The sequence below is a fragment of the Artemia franciscana genome, chromosome 9, assembly GCF_032884065.1.
Source record: "Artemia franciscana chromosome 9, ASM3288406v1, whole genome shotgun sequence".
Classification (NCBI taxonomy): domain Eukaryota; kingdom Metazoa; phylum Arthropoda; class Branchiopoda; order Anostraca; family Artemiidae; genus Artemia; species Artemia franciscana.
The window spans coordinates 41,252,027-41,275,364 of record NC_088871.1 but is presented as its reverse complement, the minus strand read 5'-3'; the positions used below and the strand labels follow the sequence as shown (position 1 = coordinate 41,275,364).

Genomic DNA, 23,338 nt, shown 5'->3' with positions numbered 1-23,338 from the left:
GGTAAGGGTTGTGTCGTATGCCTCAGAGGTATATAAGTTTTTATGGAAGGGTTGCTCTTGTGAACTTTAAGAGAAGCTCATTTGATTTGAAATGTATAGTTTTCTTTCCTTTTTAAGAGTCAAACTTGATAGGGAACAAACAGAGTTTGGGGGTAAGGGTTGTGTCTTATGCCTCAGAGGTATATAAGTTTTTATGGAAGGGTTGCTCTTGTGAACTTTAAGAGAAGCTCATTTGATTTGAAATGTATAGTTTTCTTTTCTTTTTAAGAGTCAAACTTGATAGGGAACAACTAACCCCCCTCCCTGACATCCTCTTTTCCCAAAACGTATTCAATGGAAATTGTGAGATAGCCATATTTTTTTACAGTCCAAAAACCATTTAACAACGTCTTTAGGGTGGACACAATCCCCAGAGCCCGTTGGCAAGGATTGTAAGTTTTACTCGGGGCATATAAGGTTTTTATGGAACGGGTAGTCGTATAAACTTCGAATCGGACGGAGCTCGCTTGATTGGAAGTTGGAAGTTTTAGTACCCTTTTTAAGAGTCAAAAGCGAATGGAGGGCAATCAACCACCCTCCAAGCCTATCAATACCCAAATCATATTTCATCGAAAATTTAAGAGAGCTGCTTTGTTCAGCCTCGTTGAAAGGCCTAGCAATTATATATTTGAGGATGTCAACCTCCCCACAGTCCTCAGGAAATGGGAAGTAAGTTAGACAATTCGTTCATTATTTACACCTAATATATGTTATTGAGAAAGGTATATCCGTTTGAACTATACTTTCCAAGAAGACAAAGAATATTCAGATGAGACTTTCAGAGAATGTTGAGGGGAGTATTGAACTAAATCAGAACACGTTATGTGTATACGGATTGTCAGAAGGGTACAATATAGGAAAAACTGAGTATGTTAATTTGGAAAATTCAGGATATATAAGGGAGATGGATCAAAAGGGCAATATTTGCATGCTAACAATACTACTACAAATACCACCATTACTACTACCACACTACTCTATTTACTGTATTAAGGGGAAATTTGAACTAAATCAAAGTACGCTATGTTCAAGCACATTGCCAAAATAGCGTACCTCAAGGATCGATTTGAGTATTAAGTTGGAACTTTAAGAGAACACTTTAAGGGAAGATCATCTCACCAAAAGGCAATATGTGAACACTACTGCTACATTTACTACTAATACTACTACAACTGCTATTGCAACTATTTCTAGGGCTAAGAGCATTAAGATGAAAATTTCAAGAAGTATATTAACTTACAAGTTATCAAAAGGACATACCAGCAATGTCACAGCAATGGCTAATTGTATTAAGTTGAAACTTACAGGACTTGATGAGAGGGATGTTCAACTGACCAAAAGGCAATGGGTTAATACTACTGCTGCTAGTAATACTACCGCTATTCAATACTATTGCTAGTAATGTCAATACTATAATTGTGATTACTATTACAACTATGCCTATGGGTATGAAGGCGAAATTTTCAAGAAATTTTGAGAAGGGAAGATGAACTGAATCAGAACGAGCCCCCTTTATGCAGGTTGTCAAAAGTGTGTAACAGTAATATGTTAGAAACAGTATGAGGTATGAAGTTGAAACTATCAGGGCTTGTTGTGAGGGATGTTGAACTAACCAAAAGAAAATATTTGCATCATAATGCTACTGATTCTACTCATACTGCTGCTGCTGTTACTATTATTACTACTTCTATTACTGCTACTGCCACTAAAGCTTACCTTATTATAATGAATTTTACTGCTACTACTACTACAGCCATTTAAACAAAGGACAATGAGGTGACAAATTTGGAGTACATAGAAACTGTACGGAGCTAATTCGAAACACACTATGTGCACACAGGTTGTCAAGCAGACGCATCAGAAATGCTTCAGAAACGGTTGATGGTATGTACAAAGCTGAAACTTTCAGCGTGTGTTGAAGGGGATGTTGAAGAAACCAAAGGTGCTATGCGCATAACTGCCACTAATGCTGCTACAACTATTGCTACTGCACAAGCTAGGGGTATTAAGGTGAAGCTTTTAAGAAATATTTAGGCGGACGTTGAACTAAATCAAAACAAACTATGACCATGTGGACTTTCAAAAAGGTAGCAAAGCAATATCTGAAGAGCAGCTTATATTATTAATTTAGGCCTTTAAGGGTAAGTTTTGGAGGACTTTGAACTAGCCAGAAGGAACTATATTTATACTTTTAATACTACTGCTACAGTTACTGTAACTAATGAGGCTAAGGAAATTTGAAGCTTATAGGGAACGTTTAGGAGTTTCAATTAAACAAAAAACTTTATGCATACGGGTTTTCAAAGGAGCATATAAGCAATATCATAGGCAGCAACACTCTATAATAGCTAGAAATAATATTAAAACTTTTAAAGGAGCTAATTCAATTCAGAATTAAAGTTCCTGGTGCTCTTTTTAAGCGTAAAAAGAGACTGCAGGGCAAGCAGCCCATCTCTCAAACTTATTCACTTCCAAACTTATCCTGTCAAAATTTTGAGACAACCGTTTTGCTCAGCATAATAGAACGGTCCAGCAACAATGTTTTTAGAGATATTAGGCATGCCAGCCCCCCAAGATTATGCAATTGGCCCATTATGCTTTAAAACTAAATGTTGCTTTAAAATAAATAAAAAGGCATTGTTTTTAAGGTTGGCAATAAGACACCACAGGAATATATCGAGAAAGACTGGGAGTATTAAGCTGAAACTTTCGGGGATACTACTATTACTACTTCTGCTCTTGCAATTTTAATAAATAAAAAGAGTATATGTATATCCAGGTTGTCAAAGAGCATAAGTAGAATTTTTGGGAATGATATTAAGTCATATTTTTCAGGTCAGCTTCAGAAGCTATAAAATTAAACTACAAATACTGTTTGTGTCAGGATTAAAAATTATAGAAAAACTGAAAAGATGTAAAACATTATTTTTTCCATGAATAAGACTATGTCAATAAAAACGGACAAAAGTTAATCTAAACACATTTTTCCAAAAAACAAGTTTTTCGAAGAAAAGTAAAGAGCTCCATTAAGCAAAAAATTAGCAGAAATAAAGTCCAATAATCTTCCAAGCATAAAACTATCATAAATCACTATCAATAAATAAATGCCAAGTCAAACTCAAAACGAGCAAAAATTAATATGAGTAGGGCTGAGAACTCCCATGCCTTCTAAAGACCAGAACATAATATGCGCTTTGCAGAAAACAAAATACGTTTTAAATGTTTTCAATTCTCTTAGTGTCATAAATAAAAATTTATACATGTCAATTAAACTGATAATCCACGGTCATCTGTTTTTTTTTTCAGCAAAGCGCAAATTATGTCCTGATCTTGAGAAGGCCTGGGGGCTATCAGCCCTACTAATATTTTTTCTAATTTAATAATTTCCCTACTACTAATTTTTGCTCGTTTTAGGTTTGACTTGACTATTTTAGGGGGCATTCAAATGTATATATGAAGCTTATGAAAGTTTATGAAAAATTATCCACGGGAAACTTCATGATCACCTCACGAGTCTGCATGCATTTTATGATGGCCAGTTTGGATTCCGAAAGGGCCATACGACTTCGCATGCTGTACACTATCTTTTAGAAAATGTTTATTTAGCTTTAGAAAAGGGTGAGTATTGCGTTAGTATTTTCATTGATTTTTAAAAAGCGTTAGATATCGTGGATTTCATTATTTTATTGGATAGATCAAGAGATTTGGGCGTAAAAGGGAGATGTTTGAATTGGTTTAGTTCGTATTTAAACGGTAGGTCAGTGAGGGTAAATTTAGGAGAGAAGTTTTCTAGGTTTTTTCTTGTTTCATCTGGAGTTCCTCAGGGTTCAGTCTTAGGAACCCTATTGTATTTAGTGTATGTCGACACTATGCAGTTCTATATTCCTGGTGAGTCTATGAAATCTTTCGCCGACGATATAGAACTTTTTTGACTTCTCATAACTCTACTTTTTAAAACAATAAAAAACTTTAGCGTAAAGAGCGAGGCGTTGAGGAGGGTACAACCCCTTTCATACACGGAGTAATTTCTGTTGGTTTTAATGTCGTTCCTTACTTGCAATGAAAAAAAAATTTATTTAATTTTTTAAAGTTTTTGAATTAATACATGCTTTGATTTTGGCTCACCGCACATGAACCATTAAACTGAAATTTGCTTATTAATTTTTTTTTTGGCTAAAATGGTCTTCTAATAATTTTGATGGGACGTTTTGATAAAAAAGGGGGTGGAGGAGGAGGCCTAGTTGGCCTCCTAATTTTGGTTACTTAAAAAGGCAGCTAGAAATTTTTTTATGAACGTTTTTATTAGTTATATATATATATATATATATATATATATATATATATATATATATATATATATGTATATATATATATATATATATATATATATATATATATATATATATATGTAACCTACGAATTAGCTTACGTAACAAACTTCCTTATTTGTATATTTTTATTACGTATATGAGGGGGTTCACTCCCTTGTCAATACCTCAATCTTTACACTAAAGCTTGAATTTTGTCCTAATTCTTTAAGAATGACCCCCTGAATCACAAAGGCCGTAGAATAAATAGTTGAAATTACCAAAAGTACTATACCGTAAAGAGCGAGGTATTGTGGAGGAGACGAACCCCCTTATATACTTAATAATTTCTGTTCGTTTTAGATTTTAATGCTGCTCCTTACTTCCAGCTGATAAAACTTTCTTTCCATTTATTTTCTCATCGTTTTTTTTTAAATAATGCTAGCAAATCCTAGGGCCCCTTCATGGAAATTCTCTTCCGTCATGATAAATTCCTCCGTGGAAAGATCTTCCCACGTAACCTCCTCCACCCGACCCCTCCCTCAACACAAAAGAGTCCCCCTGAAAACGTCTGTGCACTTTCCAATAACCATTACTATATGTAAATAATAGTCAAAGTTTGCAACTTGCAGCCACTCCCCCGGGGACTGTGGGGGATTAAGTCGCCCGAAAAGACAGAGTTATTACGTTTTTCTAATAAAACTTTCTTTCATTTATTTTCTAATCGTTTTTTTTTTTAATAATGCTAACAAATCCTAGGGCCCCTTCATGGAAATTCTCTTCCCTCATGATAAATTCCTCCGTGGAAAGATCCTCCCACGTAACCTCCTCCACCCGACCCCCCTCCCTCAACACAAAAAAGTCCCCCTGAAAACGTCTGTGCACTTTCCAATAACCATTACTATATGTAAATAATAGTCAAAGTTTGCAACTTGCAGCCACTCCCCCGGGGACTGTGGGGGATTAAGTCGCCCGAAAAGACATAGTTATTAGGTTTTTCTACTATGCTGAACAAAATGTCTATCTCAAAATTTTGATCTGGGGATTTTGGGAAAAAATGAGCATGGGAGGGGGCCTATGTGCTCTCCAATTTTTTTGGTCCCTTTCTTCTTTTATATCTCTTTGACTGCACCATAAATAAATTACGGATGTACGATTTAGGCTAGTAGTTTTACGTGCAATTTTAAACGAGCGCATATTCAGCAAAATAAAGCACTAAGGTTAATTGGTAAGTATGACACAGGAATTTCAAGTACAGAGGCGATATTTAGGAAACTTAGGATTTTGAATGTTGGTCAAATTAGAGATTTTCAGATCGGTATTTTCGTGTTTCAGAGTTTGAGTGGTTTCGCGCCTTATGATTTTTATAATTTTTTTTGTTTTAATTTCGTTTTATCACGGATACTCTGCGAGAAATGCTGAAGACCTGATAAGTGAGCGAAGAAGTACGGTTGTTCTAGCCATTTGGCAAAGCACAAAGGTCCGGTGGTCTGGAATACTTATCCAGACTCAATTCGGAAAGCGGAAAGTGTGCCGCAATTTAAAAATCGGTTATAGAAGCATCTCCTTGCGGTCAGTTGGTGAGTGTGGGACTGGATTACGAGAGAGGACAATTTAAGTATTTTTGGTCCTTTTTTCTGTTATTAATTTAATTTTATTTTTTTTTCAAAATTAATTATTCTGTATTTATTATTAATATCTCTTTTTTTATTGTTCTTTATTTGTGTTTATTTCCATGATGATTTTGTTAGTTATATAATTTAGCAATTGTGGACTGGTTGCGTATTTCAAGCATATTTGTGCTTAGTTTGTAACCGGTCGTCAAGCCAGCATGAATTATATTCAATAAGATGTTGTTGTATTTATTGTAATTTCTGTTCGTTTTGAGTTTCATTTATTTATTGATGGTGGTTTGTGGTAGTTTTACGCCTGGAAGATTATTTGACTTAATTTCTGCTCATTCTCGGCTTAATGGTGCTCTTTACTTTTCTTCGAAAAACGTATTTAGGGGAAAAAGTTTTTTTTTAATTAATAAAGAAAAATAAACGATCAAAAATGGAGTTTCAATGGGGTTTCAAATTTTTAAATTTTGTGCAAATCGTGGATATTGGTAAATGACTCGCTTTATGGTTGTTAGGTATTTGGTTTTCATTCTTTCAATTTTGGCTTTTTATTGAATTTTGTTCGTCTTTTAATTTTGTTTTATTCATTGGTTTTTATTAGTTTTGTTTTTTCACATTGACTTTCTGCGTTTGCTTTTGGTTTTTTATTTGTCTTTTTTTGGCATTTTCCTTAATGATATTTTTTGTTCGCGTTGAAGAGTAGCGGTTATCCTTTCGAAATATTCTCTTTGTGCGTTTTTTGCAGTATTTTGGTTTGGCCTTAAAAACCCCATTTTTGATCGTTCTTTCTTCTTTATAAAAATATTTTTTATTACACCTACGGAATTCCAAATTCAGTAATTTCCCTTTAGTGTGGAACCCAAACACCGAAAAAACAATCCTTCTTTGTGAACAAAACAGTTTACATCACATATTCCTGAATTCAGATGCCTCAAAAAACTACTGTATCACAAAATCTGCCAGAAAACACATGAAAAAAAACATATGAAAAAACATGAAAAGAAGAAAAAGAAAAACAAGAAAGAAGACGGACATGCTTTGAATCGAATTTGGAGCTGTCGATCTTTCATGATGTGAAATAGGATTTGGAATTTCTTTTTCAGATTTTATTAGGTTCAATTTGAAAGCCAAATAAGATAAATATGCATTCTGTGCGTTTTGTAGACAAATTTTCTTACGACTAGGAAGTTACAAAATTTTCGTTAGAAAATTTCTTTTCCAGAGTAGTAATTTTATATAGCTTACTTAGTGAAAGAAAATCTAATTTCTCTGCCGATTCTAGACACGGGATTTATATTACTTTGGAGTTTCCGTTCAAATTTCCATTCGAATTCCCACAGTTTTCATCTGAAATTATCTTGAGGGAAAATTCTCGAAGAGCTTTTATTATGTAAATTGCTTTTGGGTGGTAATTCTGAACTATAAAGATAGACATATTTAGAATCAGCGGCAAAAGAGAAATCTTTTTCAATATTTAGAAAAACAGACAAAGAAAGAAAAATATATTTTGGAACAAAAGTAATGGGAAAATACTCTGGCAACCTATATTTTCAAAAAGCCTTTTGTTCGATTCCCAAGCCTAGATAATACCAATAAATTTCGTTGAAATGTGTATATGGCAAAATTTACAACTTTATTTAAGATCAAAAATCTTGTGCTAACGGTTAACCTAATTCTGAAGTGAGTATCTCTTATGCATGAAAAAAGAAAAAAATTGACACATTAGAAAGCGATGGCAGAACTTTAAAAAAAATAGCAAAAAGGGAAAGAAAATAAAATCTAGTCGTAAAATTAACATAAATGTGTATTTTAGGAAACGAAGAGTCTAATAAACTACAAAAAAACAGCGACTTGAATGAGACGTATCCTTCTACGATTTATGCTTAACGCAGAAAAACGGATGACCTAAAAAATTATTGTTTATCCTAAGAACACATTGCTTAAACTAGAAAAACGAAACAAAATATTCTAATATAAGAGAAATGCCAAAACCCCTGATACAAATGAATTTAACGAGAAGATTAAAAAATGAAATATAACCTAAGCGAATATTTCGGCTACATTTCTATTAGCATCCTTCAGCGATATATAATGCGAGTAAAAAACCCGGAATCGAGTCCGGACCCGAAACTTACTTGTGTATTAACGTTATAATGTACATATCCATGTACAACGTATACTGATCCATGTACTAATGTTGCAACAAGTTAATAGTGTAATAGTTAATTAAATTAGTACGACACTAAAACACTTTGATATTGCAACGACAACACTACGTCACTACAACAAAGAAACCAATAAGAAGCTAAAGCCCTTGAACACTCTTCAACAAAATAAAAAACGAACAACAAAAAAACATAAAACATAAAAAATTAAACAGAGATTAACCTTCATTATCTCATAAAACTTCAGCTAAAACTGATAAGAAAGATTACGGATTCATGGCAAAAATTTTTAATAAACGTGTGAATAATTCCTTATTGCTATGTTTACTTTTTTGGCAGGTAGAGTTGCTTGGTTTTCGGATAGAACATAGCTTTGATCGGCTACTAATTTTATTTTTTAGTGCATTACATAACTTTTTATAAATAAATCTTTCTCATTGGATTAAGTGTGTAGATACAAAAATATATAAAGATGTTTCATTGTTTGAATTTTCTTCAATTTAAATTATTTCATGGACAATTTGTTTAATTCCAAGGTCATTCAGGATCATGAATGTTGGTCTACATAGTCAAATGGCTCAAAGCAGGATCTTGGCCTCTGACACATAAATCAGAAGGACCCAGATATTTAAAAACAGGCGAATTATCTAAGAAATTATCAAAATATAAAAATCTTCAAAGATTGGGACAGCCCCTGGAGGAGGCCACCTTACATTTACCTTACTACTAATGACACGTCACTACCGGCCACCTCACTGCTATTGTAATCTGAAAAAAAATATGGGTAAAATTAGAGACAAAGACTATTGTCGATGCCTAAACCAATGAGCGTATCTGAAATTTTGCAATAATTTTAACTATAAACTTTCAAGGTTGACTGGGGTTTCAGGCAAGACTGTCGATTTGTGCATATTTATTAATTAAACACACTTTTTCTTTTCAGGTTACACAATCTTGGGTATGCCCTCTACACCTGTCCTTATCTAACGTTTCAAATGATTAAGCCTGAAAACTAGACTATTGTCAATTATCCCTATCTCCCTAAGACCCGTCAGGTGGGCATATAACACGCCTCCCAATAATAACCGTTGTACTCAACTATGAAAAAAAGTTGTTAGTCCCTCTGAATTGAATTAGTTCAATGTTGACAAACATTTCACAAACTGATGTTCAAAATAAGTCTAAGTTTTCTATCACTTGAGTAGAGAAGATGACAATGTATATTGAAGATGAAGATGAAGATGACAATAAACTGAAGATGATGAAGATGACAATAACTTGAGTAGAGAAGATGACAATGTATATTGAAGATGAAGATGAAGATGACAATAAACTGAAGATGATGAAGATGACAATAACTTGAGTAGAGAAGATGACAATGTATATTGAAGATGAAGATGAAGATGACAATAAACTGAAGATGATGAAGATGACAATAACTTGAGTAGAGAAGATGACAATGTATATTGAAGATGAAGATGACAATAACTTGAGTAGAGAAGATGACAATAAACAAGATATACTAATTGGACAAGCATATTTAAGCTATTATTTTATGAATTATATTGTTTTATAATTTAAACTAACTTGAAGCGAAAAACAAAGCAAAAATTAAGAGAATGAAAAAGCTGAAGCGGAAGAAAAAAGCGATCAAGTGGAGGCAAAGAAAGAAAGAACAGAAAAAGCGATAAAATCTTCATCAACTCAACAAAAATACACAGTAAAGCCTCAGCACCGTCTCTAACTCGTAACAATACTGGAACAAAACAAGCTGAAGTCGAAGAATAAAAGCGATCAAGTGGAGGCAAAGAATGAAAGAACAGAGAAAACAATAAAATCCTCCCCGACTCAACAACAATATACCGTAAAGTTTCAGCAGCGTCTGTAACTCGTAACGATATTGGTTTGCAATAAAGAGAATGAAAAAGCTGAAGTGGAAGAAAAAAGCGATCAAGTGGAGACAAAGAAAGAAAAAATAAAGAAAACAATAAAATTCTCACCAACTCAACAACAATATACAGTAAAGTCTCAGCAGCGTCTCTAACTCGTAAAGATACTGGTTTGCATAGCTTTTCATGCTTAAAAACTTGAGGCTGTCCAGTGGAACAGTGCGACGTACTTCCCGAGATTCCCAGTTCAATCACTTCTAGTACAACGGAAAGGCATTCAGGTTCATTAAGAAGAGCTGGAGATAGCCATGAGCCTAAACATTGGAACGCTGCCACAATTGCAGAGTGCAAATCTTTAGAGTGAGCCGGTGGAGGACGGGAACATTGCCAAATTATAAGTTCACATAGAGATTTTACCACTTTTTGTGCTTCTGACGAACCTTGAAAGAAAAAAAAATGAATTTGTCAGCCATCTTTGAACATGTTATGTTCTATAGTTAACAAAAACAAAGGTAGTCCCTTGCCTTTTTTTAAGGAAGTCTTTCAAATCTTAAACTTAAAGCGAAAAAGGGGATATACAAATTTAAGTACAGTGTATTATCCTACTCCAAAAGAGCAAACTAGAATTATACTGCTAAATACACTAATCCATCTCTGGCTACTGGAAAATTTCTTTTATTTTTCCTAACATTCATCTGTTTTTGCGTTTTTTTTTTTACTCCCGCCCATTAAGATAAATACAAGAAGTTTCTTGTTGGCTAAACAGATAGATTCTCTTGTAGCGATCTCAATATTAAGAACTTAATAAAAAAATGGGTCATACTTAAATTTATTTAAATTGGTAAGAAATTATCTAAGTTTTCAGTACATTCTGGGTAACAAGTTTTTGGGTGTTTAACAGCTGCTAATCGGGAGAATTTGTATCAGAAAGTATATTAGAGACTCCCCAATGAATTTTTATATAATATTCTTTGGCGTAGTCCGCAAAGATATTTAAGCACATTTTTTCTTCTGACGATCCCATAAAGGAAACAGAAATTGAAGATTTTTAGCAATTTTTACATACATAGTCTTTTAAGAACTAACAGAAAAAAAGATATGTTTTTTTCTTTTACAGAAATAATTACAATTTTAAAATTCCAATAAAGAAGCCAGATTGGACATACTTATAACCAGAGGACATGGTAATGCTAGCCATATGGTACTAATCTGTTCAAAATGGGGCAAAAAGAATAAAGGGAGAAATGTGTTTTTCCCTTTATAGCCTTTTCTATACTTACAGAATTACCAAGCTTTGTTATAATTACTTTTAGAACTTAGTTTTCTAAAGTGCGACTAAGGAAATATATTGTTTTATCTATCTATAGAGGGCGGAAGGAGTAAAAATCCTCATTCCAAATGAAAAAAATCATACTAGGACACTTAACCTCAAACACAATAAATGCTAATACATTATTTAAGAAATTATCAAACAAATAAAAATCTTCAGAGATAGGGACAGCTTCCGGAGGAGGCCACCTTACCCTTACCTCACTATCAATGGCACCTCACAATTTGGAGGGGATTAGGAGTAAAAAATTATGGGTTCAAAGAATTTTCACAACTCATTTTTGAAATATAGTTCCAAATCCGCTGGCTTTTGATATTTCCCATATTTGTAGATTTCTGACAAACTAGGACTTTACTGAAAACACAAAACGAACGCAAGAAAACAGGATTAAGAGCGGAAAAAACAAATCAAAGGTCAACAACTACTATTTAAAAGTTTACTCAGTACAAAAATTTTTGTTTCGCAGGTGCAAATCAGTTTCAAATCAACTGGCTCTTGACGTTTCCCACGTTTATAGATTTCTGAAAAACTAGCACTTCACTGAAAACACAAAGTCAACACAACAAAGCAGGATTAGGAGCAGAAAAATCCTTAAGTAGCCTATAGAGGTTAATTGTACAAATTATGTATAATTGTGTAAAAATGTATAAATTATTCTTTAATAATTATTAAAGAATGATTTATACAGGTTCCAATAGTCTTTTCCCGGCCATGAAATCAATAGATTTGATTACAATTATAATTCTACTAAAAGCTGAAGCAAGCTAGTTTTCAGCAAAGCGCTAGTTTTGCTGAAAACTAGTTTTTCAGTGAAAGCTAGTTTTTCAGAATTGTACAAGCATGAAACAATAAATTAATCCTCGGTTAATTTGAGTCAAGTCAGGCAAGCAAAGGCTTAGAAGTCACAGTGAGCAAATTTTAGAACATAAATTTCCCTTGGGGTTTCGATCCGGAAGTCTCTTGTATACAGCGCAATACCCTTTTTACTAAATATATTTTTTTCTCTTGTTTTGCTTGTTATTTCTGTTTATTTTGTTTTCCTCTTTTGTCATTTTCCCGAGCATTGTGAGATACAAACAATTTTACCTTTTTTATGTATTGAGAGTCTAGCTAATCCGTCAAGAGTTTCTAAAACAGCTACAGTTACTGTCACTTCTGTTTTCCAGGCCGATATCAGTCGTTGACAAATAGTCGTTGCCGCTACCATAGCAACAAGTCCTGCAGAATCGTCTAAAAATTTAAAAGTCGTTAAAATTAATCTCTGTCTATATAAAAGTAGTTTAAACTCGGTTTTGGTAACAATACAATTCATATAACCAGACTCAAATCGTATTTGCAACAAACGAACAATTTGGCTTCGTCCGACATCAGTCTTATCAAACAAGCCCCCTACCCTTTGCTCGGGTACAGTTTCACTTAGATTTATACAAACTAGCCAATAGAAAGAAGTCACCAAAAACTAGGAAGCCACACATAAACTCCTCCATCTGCAAATCAAGGATCCTCCACTGTCTCGCAAAATGAAAGAATTAAATAGGATAGTATGCACAGACGGAAATAGGGGGAGGGGGCTTATCCTCCATCGAGTAGCATTCTGTCATATGGAGCCAAAAGAACCTTTATTAGCCTTTAATAGTTACAAATTAGTAACAAATCTGTCAAAGAATTTGCATCAAAACATGGGTTTTGCAATTTCAGTTCTCCTCAGAAGAATCTTAGCTGTAAACTCTCCCCAAATAAAAGTGGAACGGTATCTCCAGAAGTCAAAATCATGTTCAGTAAGAATAGTGACTGTGCAAATCAATAGCAGTACTAATAGTTTCCTTAATTATCAACACATGAAAACACGGATCCAGCCCATAATAACACAACCACTCCACAAAAAAGAAGATTGAAACACCGACTCAGTAAGTTCAGTAAGAACAGTGACTGTGCAAATCAATAGCAGTACTAATAGTTTCCTTAATTATCAACACATGAAAACACGGATCCAGCCCATAATAACACAACCACTCCACAAAAAAGAAGATTGAAACACCGACTCAGTAAGTTCAGTAAGAACAGTGACTGTGCAAATCAATAGCAGTACTAATAGTTTCCTTAATTATCAACACATGAAAACACGGATCCAGCCCATAATAACACAACCACTCCACAAAAAAGAAGATTGAAACACCGACTCAGTAAGTTCAGTAAGAATAGTGACTGTGCAAATCAATAGCAGTACTAATAGTTTCCTTAATTATCAACACATGAAAACACGGATCCAGCCCATAATAACACAACCACTCCACAAAAAAGAAGATTGAAACACCGACTCAGTAAGTTCAGTAAGAATAGTGACTGTGCAAATCAATAGCAGTACTAATAGTTTCCTTAATTATCAACACATGAAAACACGGATCCAGCCCATAATAACACAACCACTCCACAAAAAAGAAGATTGAAACACCGACTCAGTAAGTTCAGTAAGAACAGTGACTGTGCAAATCAATAGCAGTACTAATAGTTTCCTTAATTATCAACACATGAAAACACGGATCCAGCCCATAATAACACAACCACTCCACAAAAAAGAAGATTGAAACACCGACTCAGTAAGTTCAGTAAGAACAGTGACTGTGCAAATCAATAGCAGTACTAATAGTTTCCTTAATTATCAACACATGAAAACACGGATCCAGCCCATAATAACACAACCACTCCACAAAAAAGAAGATTGAAACACCGACTCAGTAAGTTCAGTAAGAATAGTGACTGTGCAAATCAATAGCAGTACTAATAGTTCCCTTAATTATCAACACATGAAAACACGGATCCAGCCCATAATAACACAACCACTCCACAAAAAAGAAGATTGAAACACCGACTCAGTAAGTTCAGTAAGAACAGTGACTGTGCAAATCAATAGCAGTACTAATAGTTTCCTTAATTATCAACACATGAAAACACGGATCCAGCCCATAATAACACAACCACTCCACAAAAAAGAAAATTGAAACACCGACTCAGTAAGTTCAGTAAGAATAGTGACTGTGCAAATCAATAGCAGTACTAATAGTTCCCTTAATTATCAACACATGAAAACACGGATCCAGCCCATAATAACACAACCACTCCACAAAAAAGAAGATTGAAACACCGACTCAGTAAGTTCAGTAAGAATAGTGACTGTGCAAATCAATAGCAGTACTAATAGTTCCCTTAATTATCAACACATGAAAACACGGATCCAGCCCATAATAACACAACCACTCCACAAAAAAGAAGATTGAAACACCGACTTACATTATCATTTTACCCATTATTTGTACCTTAGCCAATTTTGGCGTGCTTTTTTGGCTAAATATAGACCGAAATTGTACTCAGTCTACTATATATATTAAAATTTCCTCTTGCGCTTACCATCGTAGGCAAGCTATGCCTAGCGTCGGTAAGGCATAATGAATCCGGAGGAAGCAATCGTAGCACACACTGCTCATTATAACATGTCAGTGGATTCTGCAACAATAGTTGGTATAATACTACTGATTGTTGTGTTTAGTCTTATAGTTTTAGAACATTAGTGTTTTGTGTTTCTTTTGTTGTTCTCAAAGGGCCACCAATTGGGGAGGGGGGGACAGTTAACCCATCTGCTTTGATTTTGAAAATAATTTTTGGGACGTTTTCCTTAAAAAAAAAAAAAAAAAAAAAAAAAAAAAAAAAAAAAAAAAAAAAAAAAAAAAAAAAAAAAAAAACCAACTAGATTTTGAAAAATACATTGTTGTCCCCGCGTAAACATTTTCGTGAATTGACACCATTGCATGCTCCGTCTGTTACTTAACTGATTGGTAATAAATAAACTTATTCATTCAATGATTTCCTTTTATATTTCTTTCTTAAGAAATATATTTTCTTGTTTCTTATATTTCTAATTTTTTATATTTCTTTTCAAATGTTCTTCCTGGTAATAACATGATAGGCTAATCATGAGCTACAGAAAATTAGTTAATTAAATGTAATTTCGAGGAGTCTACATAAAAGCAAATCATTTTACAACGCAATCAAACACTGTTTAACTCGTTATACTTAACTTAATTAGTTTTTGGGAAACCTTTGCAAGTTTACACCAACAGGTAATAAATTTGAAGAACTTATTAAGAACTGCATAATAATATAAATGATACCAACTAACTATTTCAAAGACACAACAAGAAGAATCATTTCAAGAAGCAAGAGAAAAAACAAGCAAACCGAGAATGTTAATTAAGATCTATAGTAGTATATTATGCAGCAAACAGCAAAATATATTTTTAAATGAAATTCTGACCCCATTGAAAGAACTACGTAAAATTGCTCATTTTCGCTTTTATTACTTTTAATAAATAAATAGTATAACAGTATTATAGTATAAATAGTATAATCGTATAAATAAGTATAAATTGAGTTATAATAGTATAATATATATAGTCCTAATAGTATAAGTAGTATTAATTTATGAATAAATTAATAGTAAAACCCAGCAGGCGCAAATTGTCTATTTATAATATCGTAGGGAATATTCAATATAATATAATTTACGACGTTTGAATATAGTATAATCCTTAATCGTTCAGTAGGTAAGGGATATCATACTATGAAAATAATTACATAAAAAAAACTAGTTTTTTTAACTGAAAATAAGGAGCGACATTAAAACTTAAAATGAACAGAAATTACTCCGTATATGAAATGGGTTGTCCCCTCCGCAATTCCTCGCTCTTTACGCTAAAGCTTTTAATTGTTTTAAAAAGCAGAATTGTGGCAAAGAGTCAAACTTTAGCGTAGAGAGCTGCGTTACGCAATAATTTGCACTCCATTATACAGCCGAGAGAATGTCCGTTCCCTGTCCCAAGTCCATGTCACAAGAACCAGATACCAATAAACGAAGAAGCGTAGTTTTTTACTGCCTAATACACCCACTCGTGTTTCTTTTCTTCACAGTTAAATGAGTTTTGTTTTTCCGAAGCTTTTGAACACTCACCACGTTCCAAGCTTGTGTACTTCTTACATACAGAATCATATCTTAGATTTTAAAGAGTTTGTAGACCACACTGTATCATGGAGTCTATGTGCTAAAAGACACAGTCTGAGCAAAACATTATTTCGCTGTCATTTTTTCAGTTTAAATTGATTCGCATACTATATTGGAACCAACACAGAAGCAAAAATAAAAATTTTCTTAGTTTCTAATTTAAAAAAAATCAACTTTCTAATTTTTGAGCTACTGTAACCAAATTTCTTCTTTTTTTTTTGATACGCTAAGATGTGATTTCAAACGGTACCAAATGCTCAGCGTATGCTCACATCTAAAACTACATTATAAAGATTAAGTTGGTCATTGGTCCTGATTTTCAGGCCCTTAAACAAAATAATAGACTACTGTACTACTAGGCAGTAGACACATATAAACGTGGACTTTTAAGTAGGTCTAGTTGAAAACTAACTTCATTCATCAAAATGCTTTATTAAAAATTATTATAGAATTTGTATAAGCTTTGCGAGTGTAGAAATAACCTAAAAAACGATTAAAGGATGTTAAATTTTCAAATCTTTGAGGAGACGACCCGCTAGCTCCCCGATTTTATAGGATTTGGACCCCCCCTAGGTGCCCTCGAAACATCAAACTTGGCATCTTCCTCGTTGTGCCAGTCCACTTCTAGTTGGAAAGCAGTACTTTACCTGAAAGAAGTTGTATTTTGCAGGCTTTGAAACATTCCAATCTTTGTGCAACCGAAATAAGAGCTATCTTAAGTAAGTAGTGAGAAATTTTATTCAACTGGCCAGCGAAATGACTTCTCATTATAAAAATTTGCGGCTCTTTCCAATATGTATTTTAGGCTCCTTAGATCATAAGTGGCGTTATCAAACTTGTCCCTTCAAGGTCGAAAATTTTTTTTATATATCTTAGCTTTACTTTTACGCAAGAAGCCAGAAGCTAAAAATTCTTGAAGCTCTGGCTCTTTGCATTGAAACAAGATGTTTTTCTTGGATTTATTTTTTAATATCACGATATTCCCATTTTCTAGGAATTAATTTACAAGTGTGCAAAATTAAGGGTCAATCATGACCATATAAATAATGCTAATTGTTTTGACTTTTTAATGGTTCAATAATAATATTTCTTCATAACACTGATTTGCAAGCTTTTCGTCCTTGTACTTCCATAAAATTTTTAAATATAAAAAAACGAGGCAAATCGATTTAGCCTTTGAAGCACTTAATAATAATATCTCTTTTTAACACTAATTTGCAAGCTGTTTCCCCTGTGCTCTGTTAAAATTTTCAATATAAATGCAAAAATATAAAATAGGGCTAATCGACTTAGCCTTTGAAGCACTCAATAATAATGATCCTTCATAACGCTGATATGCAAGCCGTTTGTTTTTTTTACTCTAAAAATCCCAAAATCTAACCATAAAAACAGAGATATAGGTCTAACTGATTTAGTTTTGAATCTATAGTTGAACACCATCTATTAGGGGTTTTGCCAATGGAGTCTTTCGGTGTGAAGGGGTGCCTAAACCTCAAAAAGTGTTCTAGGACCATCTTTATAAGCCTCCTATGATGTGGGATTCAGATGAATTAAGCTAATATTCATTTAATTCCTCTGAAGCACCCCTCATAGGAGGCTTGAAAAGATGGGTCTAGAACACTTTTTGAGGTTTAGGCGCCCCCCTCACTAGCAAAAGTGAGTCTCTATGCTGGATATATGCAGGTCACCATTTTCAGAAGACAAATCTTATTTGTTAAACCGAGATTTTAGTAGCTATCAGATCCAAAGCTATTTTTCAAAATTACTACTATACAAAGGAGTTATAAACAACTTACATGAGCCAGAGTGTGTCTGTATACTTGACATAGGTGAATCACCATTTTCAGATGGCTCTTCAGGAATACTATAGTCGGTTGTGCTTAAACTATGATTTGAGTAGCTATCAGAATCAGCACCTGGAAAAAATGTTTTTTTTTTTTTAAATACGAAGCCTCGACCGGTATATTTTTATTTTATAGAGAAAAAATATAATGGGACTGAGAAGATCCACGTTTTGGACGATTGATTTATGTCAACAAAAATTGGGTCGTGAAAACTCAATTAGTAAAGTAAGAAAAAAAAAAAAATAAGAAGCCAACCTGAAACTTTATGATCTAGGCTTGACAACCTCTAAATAGAATAATAAAAATATGATAACGCAGATTAAAACTATAGGCTCCGTTGTGCGGCTAGATCCAGAGTTGTCACTCAGCTGATGTTTATTTACCGATAAGATCAGTCAAGTCAACTGCAGATGTTTTATTAAAAAACCCAGAACCTCATTCATCTATCATTTATAAAATCGTTGGAGAGCATTTATTCTAAAAGAATTCTACATTTGTTCGAAAAATTTTTGAAATTTGTCACTGCTAACATGGGAAATTCTATTTTTAGCGACTTTTTTTTCGCCGCAAATTTCAAAAATCCTTTGCCTATTTATTTTCCAAAAAAATGGTTAAGTCAGTCAAAAATTTTTTTTTATAAAGAGAAAGGATTAATTTGACGAAAAAACTGTATATCTTAGTGCCACTTGTGACTACCCTGGCTAGGACCTGATGAAAATTTTGGTAGAAAAAGTTATACAGTTTTTTTAACCCCCATATTCTGCACGTATTCTTTTTAATTAGACTATAAATAAAAACTCTCTTCTAAATAAGACAATATCACTTGATCAACTTAAAGACATGTCAAAATTAAGGGAAGTAAATAAATGAACATATAGAAGAAAATAACAAAAAATTCAACATTTACTCAACAAAAACTCAAAACACAAATATAGAAAAACGGAAATAATCCAAGGTAAATTTGATATATAATATGAAAAGGCACAAAAATGACAGAAATGACGAACACTCCTGTTGTAAACACCACACTATTGTGCATCCACAACAACTAGTGTATCAGAAACTGAACATATTCTGAAATAAAACTGCAGGAAACATAGCGGGCAGCTTAACAGGAGATTAAAACAGCGACAAAACCCAAGCGAATGTTCAACTGTTCGGTTTTCGATAGAGTCCCCTAAAGGCAATGTGAAAAGCGTGCGGGGTAGAGTCGTATAGTTTAGCAAGTGCTGCTTACTATAACCAGTGTTTCCACTTCTAAGAATTTTTCCGCAGATCCACGGTAAAATCGGGATCCAATTGAAAATGTCATATTCACTCTTTCCTTAAAGTATCTAGTCAACTCGCCAGAAAATTATGCTAAAAATTATTATTTTCGCTTCTATATCAACGATTCGTTGTACCCAAATTTTTTATACAGTCGGACCTACGACTTTTTTTTTGTCTGTGGTACGGGGGATTGCTAATTTTTGTTATAACGGTTTCGGACAAAACCCTTATAAAAAGGAAACTTTGGAACCTTACTAGGCCACAAAAGAGAAAAAAAGTTGGCAAAATTCTAATCTTGCAACTGTGAACCATTAGGATGGGGAAAGCTTCCGGGTTCTTGCGATCATGTGCTTCGACCATAAGACTTTCTGCCGCACCTTATCATTTACGACCAATGCTACTGAATTTGACACGCCATCTACGGATTTTCTACGAAAAACTTCCAATATTTAATGTATTATAAAAAGGAGCTGGTGGAAACAATGGCTATAACTAATATTTTCCCGAGCAAGTTTAGAGCAGCTGGCGACAGGGTACAAACGAGCTAGTACCTAATCCGTATTTAAAGTAGATATTGCTAAAAAGTTTTATATATAACACCTACTACAAAGACATTTAGTTAGAAATAATGTCAGCTGGGGAGGGGGGGGGGGGGCAAACTAAGACCTGGGAGGCAACTTGGGTCTGCAGGGTGCAGTTTCCCCCAGCCCCATAGCAAATTGCGCACCTGCTTCATACTACCTTGGCATATCAAGGAATGATTTGGGGTGTACTTAAAGAGTATGGGTACCTTAAAAAAGAGGAAACTGGCGCTAGTGCAAAAAAAATCAATCAAAAACTTCAAGTAGCGCTTAAAGTTTCTTAGAATTTTTCAGCGTGATAATATGGCAAAATTAGTGTAATTGGCAAAACTAGCGTAGGGATAAGTGTATGACCTCATATTCTAAAAAAACCACAATTACGTAACTTGGGAAAAAATGTCAAGAAATACCAAAGAACATTTTTACGTTTCACGTTTTAAGAACGTTTTTATTCTTATAAGTTACCCACACTCCTTGAGGCGCTCACTTATTCAGGTGCATGTTTTTAGTAACCTCAATAAATGAAGTAGCCTTCTCTTTTTGAATTCTTGTTTTATTGTCATTTTGCCTCATTAATTTAATTTTTCTTCTTTTATTTTTATTTTTCTGCTTCTTTTTTTAACTTTACTCCTTATTATTTTTAGGGGAAACTTTTGAGCACATTGAGCATTTGAGCAGAGTTTAAAAGTCAACCAAGGGGTTTTACTCTAAAATTTCAAAAATAATGAAACAGTAGTGTTAGCCAAAATTGCATTCGGATATCTTCTTGGGTAGCCCCTCCCTTCTTAAATCTTTCTCTTAACATAAAGAAAGAAAGGACTGATCCTAGTTTTAATGCTTATAAGAGAATATCGTCTCAACAGATAAATCCCGTAAATCAAGAATGCAAAAACTAGAAAAAATTAATTTTTTTTATCTTAATGTACCAATCATCAAGCAGGAAAAATTGCAAGTACATTACAACGGTAAATGCCGTATCCAGGGTGGGAGGGGGAGGTTTGGGGGGTTTAAACCCCCAAAATTTATGACTGACTCGTAAAAGTATGGCAAAAATCTATGTAAAATTTTTGTTAATGCGTTTTCATTTTTTTTTTGTAAACTCTACCCCAAAAAACAAAAATACCCCTCCCACCTAGCAAAAATACTCCCTGCTCTCAGAAAAAAAAAACTAGAAACGGCCCTGCAATGGAGTTTTTCTTACATATTTGAGCATTGAAAATGTGGCGTAGCAAAGGAAGGCAAGTGAGATGGCCGTTCCCATACGCAGTCCCTAAGGGGGTGAAAAACCGATACTTTTTTTTATCAATATTTCGACCTTATTATGTATTCTGGGGCGGGGGGGGGGGGGGGAGATTAGCCGACTTTGTCCCGGGTCGCTGAAAACCCTACCACTTTACATCAAGAATTAGAATGTTAAAATTATTTTATTTTAATTAACATAAAACAACTTATAGATATCAACTTGTAATAAGACAAGATGGGAGAACTCGATGCACCTCTTTTAACACAATAAAGAAATAAAATGTAGACTTTTCAAAAAGAGAAAGAAAAAGAGAAAAGGAGTAAGTAAAGAAATAAACAACTAAAGATAGGGACGATTATCACCAAATAACCTACAAAATATTAGAATTGCCCGCTACTGTAAGCTTCTTCTTTAAACTAACTTCAAAAGTGAGCGGCGATCCATTTACTAAATCAGATAAACTGTATTTATTCACAATGAGAAGAAGTTGGTATCTATTATGTAACAATAATTATATAATAATTATAATTATTATTATGCTTATAATTATATATAATAAAATAAAGCTCTGTTATATAATAAAGCTCTCTCATTCTTAATATTCAAGAACATAACTAGTTGCACTTAAAACAGACTTCACTCAGTTAATTTCCAAACAATTTTTAATATTAAAAAGCAGCATGTTTTTTCCTTTTTTTGCATTAATACGCCTTGTGTTTTTAGGGAAATCTTTGTGTAAATGTAAAATTAAATCCAGGGTTTTTATATTAAATTTTAAACAAGATAAAACAGCGCTGATAGTCAATACTAAATGGGGGCAGCTTAAATATGAAAAAAAGTTCTTTTTCCAATTACGGAACTAGACACTTACCAAACATACCAACAGAAAAAGCTGGCGCACCTCTTTGTTCTAAAGCTTGAAAATCAGCCGACGAAGAGAAAATAGCACCTGTAAAATATGCTATCTTGAAATTTTATATACCAATTGTTACATTGGGCTATTCATATTAATTAGTAAAATTAGAGATATATTATAAAGCAAAAAATAAAATATAATCTAAAAGTAACGTTAATAGTACTTAAATTTGTAAGTAATATAACTATTATTTTAGCAAAACATTAAATGTATTCATTTAATTCATTCAGCATTAAATGAATCCAAAACAAGATAAGCAAAATAAGTTATAGCAGTAGAAAGGCCTTTTTGGACTCCATGACACACATTTCCCTCCATTTCCAAGACGCACATATCTCTCCATTCCCATGACACACATCTATGACAGTCATAGGAAGTGTTTACTTTTGGTTGTTACATAATCGCTTCTTTGAGTGTTTAAAAAGCCTTCAGGGCAAACCAAATCATAATTTCTGTGGTTGATATGTCGCAGTTTCTTTGAGTGTTTAAAAAACCTACGAAATTCCGCCAAATCAAGATTTCCCTGGGTTTGATCTAATAAAATATTTGTTCTTAAAAAACCTACGAGGGGCAGGAATAAACCTTCAGTGACCCCACCAAATATTTTTTCTTTGATTTTTCTTTTTTCTTTGAAAAAGCCCACGAGGGCCAAGCAAAAACCTTCAGGTTCCGCCCAAGTAGAAGAACTTCGACAAACCGGACCTGTAGGAACCATTTCCAACGGCCGCCCTAGCAAGCAATTCCACTAGGGCATATCACTCAATCCCTCTGGGGGCCTAGCATACAATTTGACTGGGCCCCTGGCAACCAATTCCAAAGGGAAGCTGTAGCATTCAATTTCATCGGAGCCCCCTAGCGACCATTCCCACCAGGGGGTTCTAGCATCCAATTCCACCGAGACGGCCCTAGCAACCATTTCAAACATGGGCCAAAGTGAGCAATTCCACCGCGGGCCTAGCATCAAATTCCAATGGGGTCCTTGCATCCAATTCCACCAGGGTCCTAGCATCCATTTCCGCCGGAGGCTCAAGCATCCAAGTTCACCCGATCCTAGCAACCAATTTCAACGGGGGCCGTTAG

The 23,338-nt window shown here is 33.9% G+C and overlaps 1 protein-coding gene across 2 annotated transcripts in view; it reads right to left on the bottom strand.

Annotated features, from left to right (window-relative positions):
• The window catches only part of LOC136031418 (ral GTPase-activating protein subunit beta-like), a 192,096-nt gene that overhangs the window by 45,850 nt on the left and 122,908 nt on the right, over positions 1 to 23,338 (bottom strand). For both annotated transcript variants that reach the window (XM_065710984.1, XM_065710985.1), the window contains exons 14-17: positions 22,214 to 22,291; positions 18,202 to 18,321; positions 12,439 to 12,582; positions 10,134 to 10,462 (exon numbers count right to left, since the gene is read on the bottom strand). In XM_065710984.1, the coding sequence (XP_065567056.1) occupies positions 10,134 to 10,462; positions 12,439 to 12,582; positions 18,202 to 18,321; positions 22,214 to 22,291 (671 nt within the window). The remainder of the gene's footprint in view (positions 1 to 10,133; positions 10,463 to 12,438; positions 12,583 to 18,201; positions 18,322 to 22,213; positions 22,292 to 23,338) is intronic.